Raw genomic sequence first — 12056 nt, forward strand, 5'->3', positions numbered from 1 at the left:
AAAAGCACACTTACGGGTGGGTGAAGATTTAGTACTGTTTCCAATTCACCAACATTCCCATTAGTACGTCTGGGCTGCAGCTTTCCAGGCATACTATTCTCCATTTGTCGTCTCTCAAGTCTCATCATGGATGAATACCAACTCTCTAAAACTACATGGGGAGAAGACAGAGGTCTTGCTGGTGGGCAATCTCCCCAACCTTTGGGACCTCATTTGTGGCCCCGGCCATGGACAATACAGCTAACCAGGAGCCATCAGATCAACAAGGTGGCGGGCACTTATTTTAGCACCCTGAAATGGCTCAGCCCAGAGAACTGTAGTATAGGCCCTGGTCATCTCTAAACTGGACTACTGTAATTTCCTCTACCTAGGCATTTTGAAAGCTCTTCTCAAACATTTCTAGATAGTACAAACACCACTGCATAACTCCTGCTCCACACACCCTAAATTCACCCCTACAGCCTGTATGCTCCTTGATCTTCACTAGTTGCCAATTGAATGATGTGTTCGATTTAAAGTTTTATGCTACATGCATGAATACAAATCCAACTATGAGCCATTGTGCCTTAGATATTTGGTGCCCTTGCATTCACCCACACCCATGTTTTGTTCAGCAATCTTGAGTTGGCCGTGATTCCCAGAGTCAGAAAATTCCACTAAGGAGGCTCTTCATTCTCTTACCTGGTCCCTAAGCTCTGGAACGCTCTGCCACTGATGCTGAGAGTGTGTTGCTCGCTCTCAGCCTTTCGCAAATTGCTTAAAACCTGGCTGCTCCAACCTCTTTAATCGTCCTCAAACTTCATACCATTTGGATAGTATTTAGGCCTGCCCATGTTTTTCTGATGAGCCTAGCACTGGGAAACCTTTTTGAGGTAGCCAGGAGCTTTATAAATCATGTATAATAATAATAATAATGGGTGGAATTCTCTTCCCCTACACCTCTAGAAAAACTGGTTTGATCCATTTCCCTTACCATCATGCAAAGGGGCTTCTTCAGCCCTTAGCTAAAGTAAATCGCTGTTATTTCCAGTGTGGGGAGGGGGCAGAGTGGATTTGGGTAATAACTACCAATGAGCATGCATGTGGTTGTTTACAAACGTCCAAGTCATACTGTTTGATAGAACACCCACTTCCCAGGCCTTGTGTGGGATTTACAGTTGTGAAGTTCACTGCACTCATGGCAGAGTGCTTTACAGTAATAAACCCATTTCTATTGGGAATCTCTTTGTGAATTTCATCGGGCATAAATGGAGGTATTTTTTGCCATGTGGACTAATGTCAAGTCTAAAATTCTCAGCACATCCTGCCACTATAACCAATAGCATGATGCATTCTAAGATCTGGGCTTTCGCTTTTATCATTTTAAGTAAAGATTCAAAAAATGTAAGCTATCGGCTAAAAAGGCATGGCTGCCTAATAGTGCCATACATGACCTTTGGCCACTTGGTAACTCTGTATTATTAGGATTTACTTTAGGAGGTTCTATATTGACCATATGCACATGTTTCATAGGAAAAGATTTCCTTAGTGATGCATTACAAGCCAGTTGAGGGGTTGTTAACTGATGCTTTCTTGAATTACTACACAGATTGGTGGAGAAACACATCTAAAAGTCTTCTGTAGTGACATTGATTGTCCTCATGCAATTAGATATGTTGGGTATTTTCCCATAATACTAGTCTAATCCCAGCCATTTAGTTTTCTTACCGTGTGGACTGATTTCACTTCAAACCATCTCAGAATCCCAGGCAGCTTATATCCAATCAAATAGGTGGTTCTCTCAATCCACATATTCTGCAATGTTAAAATAAACTATTAGAAAGTATTCATGACTGCTGATTGATGACTATATTCCTGAAGAAAGATCAATTATACTGACACAATTTTACTAAACTCAGCAAATGGTTACAGGAGAAACTAGAAGACACATTCCTGGTTCAGCATAGGATGCACTGTAAATCATAGTTCAAGGAAGTTTTGCCCAACATTGGCTGATTTAATTTAGAGGGTAACCACATACAACCAACATATATACATTTAATCATAATGAAATCATTCATGCCGTGAGTGGTCATAATAGTATTCTGGTAACAGTCTGGTCCCAGATAAACCTACATTTAGTATTGTGGTAACAGCCTGGTCCCATCTAAACCTACATTGTACCTACCATGTGAAAGAGGTATTCTCAAACAACCTTAAGAAATCAGAAGACCTGGAACAAGAAATACAGTGCTCTGTTTGAGATTATAATTTTATGACATCCCCAGAGCATCATGACACTTTACCCCTTGGACACTTGTCTACTTTGTGAATTATCCTTGCAGCTCATGCAGCGGTCCCACTCCCTGGCATTCTTGTTGCATTTGGAAATTCTATGCAGCCATCTGTCACTTCCTCTCAGTTTCCTGGGGCCTTTTTCCCCTCTTACCTGCCTACTGTGCCTCATAGGCAATTCTTATGGGTTTGAGGTGGGCTAGGTATCCAGAGTTCCTGGACAACATTTTTCTGTTCAACATTGGGCAAAAACTATGTGGAATTCCTTGCTGCCTGTTTGGCACTGACCGCAGATGGCCACATGATTGTGAGAGGTAATTTCTATTCACAGGAGCCATACCTTTTAGACACACTCCATTTACATGACAGGACACAAGAATCCTTAGGAGGGGGGAGGCATTGGGGTGTGAAGTAAAGTCAAGCAACACATTCCCTTGGCATATTATATGGAAAATCAATCTAATAAAATCAAACTTTTCCTGAGATGCAGTATTTTCTGAGGATGTGGCTTAAGCTTTGTTTGAAAATTAAAGTGAGGTTTCTTAATATTTATTTGATGCTTCTTTTTGTGTCTCCACAGTGGTGGATTTTAGAGAAGATAGGCAACGTTTAAAGTTATCTTGTCACTAATGAAGGGCAGCTGTGTAATATAAAGGGACAAAAGATGGTGTCACTGGCAGGACCTGTCCTGGCAGTTCGGGCTGGACAGTTCTCATGGGAACAGGGTCATGACTAATTTGCATATGGCTGGGTCTGAACTGGAATGGCATGAGGAGCAATGAAATGATGGATTTAGGCCCAGATCTCTGTACTGGGTTGAATGTTTGACATTGTGCAGCATTCTGGCCATCCAATGTTCTTTTTGCATTCGTCACTGATAGAGAGCAGTGGTGTAATATGAGGAACAGAAGATGCCATTTGAGTGTTTGATTCTTGTTCCTACTGTGGCATAGACAAAGACTCCAGTAGTGGTAGGATGCACTAGTTTGGGGATAGTCTCATTTTTACATTAAAGGCAGTGCCTAATATTTTGACCTTAGTCTTGGCATTGTAAGGCTCACCTATTTAATCAATCTGAATTGGAGATTAAGAAATTAAAACACATAAAGCCCTTGTGTTACATTTATTGTAACCTGAAAAGAGCATCTATATCTTTGGTGACTATGCGCTATAGAAATCTGATAAATAAAATAAATGTAGTTTAGAACCTGGTTTATGACTTTATTATTCTTTTAACAAAGACATCTAGCTGCAGAAGGTATATTCTGTGAATTCCTGCATAAAAATGGATCTTATTTACTGAGCCATTGCTTGTCCTAAATTTCAAAGAGTCATTTTGGTAATAAAATCTTTTACTCCTTCATTTAGATCATATTTGGTTTTAGATGATTGTGGTTTTATATGAATAACAATGACATGCTGACTATTAACATAAGAAAGGCGCATGGAACAATTTTGAAACAAGGAGGTACTTTATGAAGTTGATCAAAAGGTAGTAGACCTCTGCCCTCCCATAATATGAGAGTGGGCTCAGGGTGATTAAAATATTTGTGCTAATGTTAAAAGTTTGACAGCTCACAAAAAGACAAACATCACACATTAGTAGTCTATGTGGTCAGCAAAAGGAAACTGCAGTAGGAGATGTAGCCAAATCTCACTACATTGTGAACTACAGAAAGAAAAATCAAAGTGACCCTTGTCAAATCGGCGTGTAACTTATGCTTCAGTTCCTAAGTCTTCCAAAAGTGACAACATATATTAAAAGTGTAAATTTCCATTCATGTTAATGCATTTTAGGGTTGGTCCAATGCGCGCCATACTACAAAGAAGGCCATAAAAGCATCCAGAGGAAATGGGTGGCAAAGATTTGGTAGCATACTGCTCCTAGATGCAATTCTAATTGTGTTTAGGATCTCATTGTTTTGCTTGCTTCTTCTGAAAGTGCAGTGGCTTTCAAGTGGGTTTGAACTTTCCCCTGCTGGAGCCACTTTAATCCATTGCACCAAACCTATTCCATCCTCATTACTTTTCATGTACTTGCCTTAGATCTGTATTGCCTTACATTTATTAGCATATGAATTCATCCACATCTTCCAAATAAAAACTCGTTCTTTTCAGTGATGATCGCACAGTTCAACTACGCCTGTAAGAACCAGAGTCGTAAGCATTTTAGAGAATGGTGTGTAGTCTCAATGTTTTGCAAACAATTCCAGGCAACAAGTGCTATTCGTGTGGGATTACTATATTGCGTTCAAAATATTGACCTGCTACAATATTGAGTACCGCTATATTGTCAAGGTAGGTAGACATGGAGCCAAGTACAGCAAATGTGTACTCCCCTCGACAATTTATATTGTGGGTGTAATATTTCTGCTGGTCGCTATTTTGTCATTTAGTCACTAGTACTAATTGGAAGTGTCCAAAAACATTTGCAGTCTCTGCATCATACATTACTACAGCTGTGTTCAGTACCTTATTGACCCTACAAATTAGTGCGTGATCGTTCTTAGAATCTTTTAAGACAGACTGAGTGTACTTCTCTAGATGTTTGACAATGTTTAAGGTGATATTAAGAATTGATTTAAATACTTGCTAGAAATGATGGCATATGTTTTAAGGAACTTACAGCAAATTCATTATCTGGATCCTTCTCTCCTTTGCGAACAGGCCTCGAATACTGAAACCGATTGACTTCGTTAACACTGTAGAAACTGAAGGAAAGACAGTGACATTTTTACTTTTGTTGATATGTTCCAGACAATGAATAACTTGACAACCAGTACACATTCTAAGGCAGTGATTGCAGATCTGAAACCCCAACCTCAATTTTACTAGTCAGACATCTCCACTTTAATTCACTGGGCAAACCACATATCAAAAAAGTGTTATTTAAAAACTATTTCTAAAGAGTGGGTTTTTGTTTTGAGCAGGGTGCAATTTAGAGCTATTGTAAAAAGTGGCACTGTTTTTGCTCAAGCATTAAGATACCCATCAGGTGGTTAGTGAAAACTCAAAAACGAATGAAAACGAACAGTCTCTTCGATTGCAATTTTTTTTTAAAGTCTTCAAACAGATGTTTTAAAAAGAGCAAGATAATAGAATCATCTTCTCTGCTCTCTTTCTCTGCTTTTTTTAGGGTTTGCGTAAGACAGTTTGAAGTCCTCAAGTTGACAAAATGACAACAGATCAAAAATAAATTTACATTGCTAGGTTCAATAATCTATTGCACCAGTTAAGCAGATTAATGCAGGTATTTCAGACATTGTGCCAGATGCAATGTAACCATAAATTCCTACAGTTTTAATCCGCTGATTTCAAAAGATATGTAAATCAAGGCACCCTCTGCGAAAAACCTACACATGTTAAAAGAGCATGCTTGTGTTTTCTTGGGAAATATATTTTAAAATATATTTATTACTCAGCAGATTTAAGACTCAAAAGTACACTGTGACGCATGAAGTATGTGCTGCATGGTTTGAGCTTTTTACAGAGATTTGAATTAATATATGACATCTGAGTAAGGTGACATGTTTTAATAAATTATATTTCGATATTATGTAAAAACCTTAATCATGGAAAAGTAGGCTTCAACATCAAGACCCTTTTGTCCTAGCCAACATTTTGCTATTACTGCTTTGTGAATAAATGGGATGAAAAACACAGATTTGAAAACATTTAATGGGAAGTATTTGAAGACAGCAAAAGCATAATTATAATGGTAGGCTATAATATTTTGATAAAAGAACGCTTTGACAAAAAAGTAAGGAAAGCAACATTTACACTCATGCTTTGAGCAATTAGATTCATTTTGTAAACTCATGAAAAATCCCCCAGAATAGGCCTGTGAAGCTGCAAGGTGCAGATTCCATGGAATGGTGCAGATTCCATTGAATAGAATTGAACTGATCCCGACGAGTATGTAAATACAAAACCACTTATGGATACAAAAAAAGCCTCTATGCAAACACCATTGTCAAGTGTATTTCCATGAAGATAATCCACTCCAATTTTGAGGGTGCTCCTCCTTATTCCTTCTCTCAAAATTAATGCCCTTGACATAGCTAAATGTACAGCTGTTTTCTGGGTGAAAATTGCTGCAACTGTTGGGAACTACCTACTGTAAGAAATTGAGTTATTAGTTGAGAGGGGTAAGAGCCCCACTCAATTAATATTCACAGTCCTTGTCAGGGTGAACAACAAAAGTCACTGAATAAACCTGTGCTAATCCCTCTGGTAGCTTGGGACAAAAGTAGTCACGCTTAACTTAGAAGCAATGTGTAAAGTATTTATGCAGCACTCAAACAGCAATAAAGTGAAAACACAATCCCAAATGAATTTAGAATAAGAGAGTAAATTATAAATACAATTACATCAAAACAACAAAACTCCAATAAGTATAACTGGAGATATGAGTTTTTAAAGTTTTCAGTAGAAATAGCCACACACTGTGTACAAAGTTTAATCACGTTTATCTGATCGTACTGGGCTAGGTCAAAAGTTAGGGTGGAATCCGATTGAGCACGGTTCCGATACAGGGATGAGGTTTGTCCCTGTGAAAAGTTCACCTTCTAACTTAGTCCTGTTTCACAAAAGGAGCTCTTGTCAACAAGGTCATCAGTGGTCGGGATGCAGGCTTGATCCAGAGAGGGGCTCGTTGACGGCAGGTTGCTGAAGTCCTAGGCCGAGGTCCTTGATGCAAAGAGTGTATCAAAGATCGGACCTTCACTTTGGTGGGAAATGTGGGGCGCTAGTTGTTGATGCAAGGAGCTCCATGCAGTGAGATGCGGGGTCTGTATCTTGGCAGGAATCATCTGCAGTCAGATGCTGCTTCTGCATTGGCCTCAGTGAAGTCCATTCATGTTATGAGGAAACTGGAATGGCTCTTTTTGAAGCAAACAGTTCAGAACGTCTGGTTCTTCAATTTGAATGCACTCTAACACCAGGAAAGGGTCCAGAACCTGAGGGGGCACCTCTTGGGGCTAGGACTCTTCCCAGGAAAGGCCAGCCGCAGGGTCCAGGCAGGTCCAGTTGGAGAAGGTCAGCTGGGCAGTTGCAAGGAGAGGCCTTCTGAACCTAGCTATGTCCCTGTAGCTCCAACTGTAGGTAAGACATCTGTTCCCTGGAGTCACTTCTGGGGTCCTGGGTTCAAGTCAAGCAGGTCCAGTTTTCCATCAGGTTTCAGACTGAAGGACAGTCCTTCTTCTAAGACTCCACAGGTCCACGAGTATTTTAATGAGAAGTTATGGGGTCGCCATCTTTATATCCAGTTTCAGCCGGTAGATGGAGGACACCACCTTTGTCTAACCCAAAACTGGTTCTAGTTCTTTCTTACCTTTTTTCTTTCTAGCTCCAGCCTTGCTAGAGGAACAAAGGGCAGGCAGGTTCAAGTGTGATCTGCATTTGCCAGTGAGAGGGCAGGCATCCCCTAAAGTCAGGAAGTGGCAGGGTAGAGCCCTCCGGCTACCATTTGAAGCTCAGAAAGTGTCTGGTTACAACTCCAAAGGCCATCCTGCTCAGGAGAGGAACACTACTCCCCACACCCAAGGTCCTTTTGTCCCCTATTAGGAAGGAATATACATCTCACCAGAAGAGAGCCTTTAACAGTCATGTGACACTGGCACTTGACAAAGGATTTGGTTGAGGCAGAAAAATGCAAACTTTCTATAAGTGGCATTTGTATTATAGCATTTTAAAATCTGCTTTACCATTAAAGAGGATTTTAATTTTAAATTCATATCGTGGAAGAAATATTTCTCTATCTGCTCCCAAACTAAAGCAATTACTTATTAAATGTAATAAGTTAAGCCAATATTAAGCTATGGGAGTCTAGCCATGACACAGTGAAAAACAACTTTGTTTTTTTCCACTGGCAGGACATGCAAAACTTTAAATATACGAGGCCTACTTTTTAAATACCATCCACCCTGCCCTATGAGTGGTTAGGGCCTACCCAAGGGGTGACTTATATGTATAAAAAAGGTTTAGGCCTGCCAAAACGCTTATTTTGCCAGGTCGAAATGGCAGCTTAAAACGTCACAGCAGGTAGGCCTGAGACATGTTTTACAAGGCTACATAAGTGGGTGGCACAATGAGTGCTGGAGACCACTACTAGCATTTGATTTACAGGCTCTATGTACATGTTGCACCATATCCTTTTACCTTACAAGTTATTTACAAGCACCACTCAGGTGTATACCAGTTTTACAACATTTTGAAGGAAGAGCACAAGCACCTTGCCACTAATTAGTAGGAGTAAAGTGTGCAAGTCCTAAAAGCCAACAAAAACGGGTTCAGCAAAGAAAGGCACAAATCTGGGGTGACCCTGAATAAATGGCCAGATCCAACACCCACAAATATAACAGTTTGGGGTGTTCACAAATTTGTGCAGGTCTACCCAAAAACCCCTCTAAAAGCAGGTGTGCTCATTCAGAAAATCTGACACATGGACTGATGCTTCTCTATAGTTACGCACATTAACAAGTGCTAATGTGGGTGCACCGTTTCTCTTTCTGACAATGAGGAATAAGAACATGCACTTCTAAATGAAGATATTTTCTTGCTAAATAAAATGTAGATATGCAAAAACGTATGTGTATCTACCGAGCTATTTGGAACGTCAACCTGTAATCTCAGAGTGCTTTAAGCCATCAGTAAGAAAACATAAAAAGTCGAAGTGTGCTAAAAACCAATCAATTGATCAGTAAGCTTTATTCCACTGTTAGCATAAAAGCTCGTAAAATCAAACATTTTCATAAAAAATAGACTAAGTAATTGAAACAGTTACAATTCTGTATGAGAGCTGGAGCATCGCAGCATACAGGTATAAAATTAATCGGAGATAAAAGTGCATACATATTTAAATTATTATTAAAAAGATCCTGCTATAGATGCTAAATGACACGGCTAAACGCATGCTGTGGAACTTTGACTGTTAGATCCTATACATAAGCAGTGAGCATTAGACTGAACACAATCTTAATTTAAGAAGGATCAACATAGACCTCTAAAATGCATACAGTGGTTCCCATAAGAGAAAGCTCAATTATCAAAAATTAAACAGGGACATGCCCAGGACAGCCTAGCAGATGTGGCTCAGCTAGCGCATATACAGCCCAGAAACTTTGCAATGGCACACGATATATAGTGCAGAGTGGCTGCTACGAGTCCCCAATAATTTACATACAGGTTTAAGCCATTTTCTGTCGGGAGTGGTGTAGGCCGAACAGACAAAGAAAACCTGAGCAATCATTTTTGTGGATAACTTACAGGTCGGACATACAAAATCATCATGTGGGGCCCAATTGTTTGTAAATGATTTCACATGAAGGGTGCAAACCCCGAACTGGAGATACAGTTTCCTGTCCAGAGAGGCAGTAATGGCATACCAGTAGCACTCCCGGAAACTAGTTAACTACTTGATTTAACATCTAAAAAGGGCCCAGTTAGAGTTGAACCAACCACCCAATTTGTCTCAGAGTGCCTGACCCACAGGCAATAATGTTCTTTTAAATTTTCTGCTGACAAAGATGTGGCAGAAGAGGGGTTGCCTCACAAGGAACGGAGGGTGATTTCTATTAGTAGTTGTTTAATTTGTTGCAGCCATGCACTCTTACTTGTTCTGTCAGCCTTAATTAGGTCCTCCAAAGCTAGTCTGTAATGACTCAATTCTGGATTAGGCCATAGCCTTCTCCAGTATAAAAGCGGACTAAGTCTAGCTTGGTCAGCTACAGGCCTTCTTCCTATATTAAGCATTAATTGTATAATTGGGGTGCTAGCAGGGAGACGTGCTAAGGTTCTCAGGAACTTTGTTCTCAGAGCTTGTGAGGGATGAAATGTTGGCAAAACCCCACAACTCGGAGCCAATGCAGATGTAATTCCTTTGGCATCATACATTTTCAGAACGGGGGCAATGGGTTTGGAGTAAGAAAGGGCATGTTCCTTTATTATGGTACCGCCTATCTGCCAACGTTTAAGGGAAGGGAGGTGCACCGCGGGATTCCAGGGAAAGGTTGAGGATAAAGTAATACCCAAGAAAGTAAAGGCATCCACCATTTCTAATGGTTGGCCTCCCAACTCTAGCCTTCCTTTCAATGACTTGTGTTTTTTAAACGTCATAAACTTCATTTTTGCTGAGTTGGTCACCGGTACGTGGGATTCACAAAAATCTTCAAAGTAAAAAAGCACTCGCTGCAGTCCACTGGGAGTCTTGGATATTAATACGGTATCGTTCACGAACAGTAAAATAGATGTTTTAGCGCTTGACAAGATGGGGGCATCTGTGGGAAAGACCGAAAGAGACTGGACAATATCGTTCAAGAACAGAGAATAAGGTGGGAGCCAATACACAGCCTTGGCCTACTCCCCGACAATTGGGGAACCGTCCAGTCAGCTCTCCCTGATTCCCCCCACGTACCTGTGCATAATTACCGCTGTGAAGACGGATTAGCACAGTCTTAGGTTAGGGGGGCCCCATATCATTAAGTACCTGCCATAGTTTGTTACATTGGACAAGGTCGCAAGCTGATTTGAGATCGACGAAGGCAACATATATGCTATCTCCGTCGATCACTACAGACTTCCAATACAATAGCAAGAAACTGAAGACCTGGTCCATAGTGCCTACCTGCCTACGAAACCCCGCTTGATAAAATGTTTTCATCAATCCATTCCTGGATTCTAGCCAAAAGTAGGCAAGACAAAATGTTTTGGATACAATCAGACGATTGGCCTGTAGTTGGATGGCAACGATTTGTCTCCTTTCTTGAATATAGGAATTTTTACAGCGCTCTTCCAGGGCTCTGGTATGGGAGCCCCTCTTACAATGGCATTAGATATCAGAGGATGGAATTTGCCAAGTTTTCCCTAGCTTGTAAGAAGAAGTCAGCCGGAATACCATCTGGTCCTGGGGCCCTGCCTCTAGTAACTGTGTCCAAGGCAAGAATAACATCTGCGAGCCCTAAGTGAGCTCAGAGGCAGCAGGTAGGTCAGATGGGCAAGGGGCACTCCCTGAAGATCCCTCAGTAAGAGTGGACTAGCTAGGGGAATATAAAATCTGTTTTCCACGAGTAACCATGTCTTAAGCAAGGAAGTGCATGACTATCACACATCTCCCCTAAAGCAGAGTACAGCTACCCACAAAAACTGTTTTCTGAACCAAGGGAAGATATTCAGGTGTAAATCATACTTACAACAAAACTAGTCTTTGTAAATCAGGCCCAAAAACCTGTGCAGAGATGTTATCCCTAGATCATTTGATCTCATGACATGCCACACCATATTAAAATAAGAAGGCTGCATCCTGTATTTATGACAAGTGTGCAGTACCAAGAGGACCATGATGTGCAGGTGTGCTCTGATCGGGTAAGAGTGGTGCATGTAGCTGAACTGAATCAGCTTAAAATTAGTATTTAAGTGTTGTAATTCAGCAAGCCCACTCACATTCACAGATCTCCTTGCAATAACACCTCCAGGTCTCCAGGTCATATTTGTGGTTGTCCCCAATTTATCTTATATTGTATAGTGATTGTTCTGTCTAAAGTCAACAGTATCTACATGACGCCGCTGAAAGAAGTTGTGTAACTATCATCGATAAATTTGCAAAGAAATGTGGTATTTGCGGCAGAAGCACTATCTCAGACAATACTAAGAGCCCCATTAGCAACAGCAGCAGTTGTTTCCAGAATTCAGCCAATGTTCTTGCTAATTCTAGAGCCCCAGTGAGGTTCTCAGCAACTGCATCTGCTGACTGCCTATGCACTTGAATCCCCGGATATTAAAAGATC

The 12056-nt window shown here is 40.6% G+C and overlaps 1 protein-coding gene across 2 annotated transcripts in view; it reads right to left on the reverse strand.

Moving 5' to 3' along the window:
• DOCK1 (dedicator of cytokinesis 1) overlaps positions 1–12056 on the reverse strand; it is a 1163810-nt gene that overhangs the window by 151074 nt on the left and 1000680 nt on the right. For both annotated transcript variants that reach the window (XM_085606236.1, XM_085606235.1), the window contains exons 43-44: positions 4901–4985; positions 1708–1794 (exon numbers count right to left, since the gene is read on the reverse strand). In XM_085606236.1, the coding sequence (XP_085462362.1) occupies positions 1708–1794; positions 4901–4985 (172 nt within the window). The remainder of the gene's footprint in view (positions 1–1707; positions 1795–4900; positions 4986–12056) is intronic.

Source organism: Triturus cristatus, chromosome 1_2 (genome assembly GCF_964204655.1).
Source record: "Triturus cristatus chromosome 1_2, aTriCri1.1, whole genome shotgun sequence".
NCBI classification, from domain to species: Eukaryota; Metazoa; Chordata; class Amphibia; order Caudata; family Salamandridae; genus Triturus; species Triturus cristatus.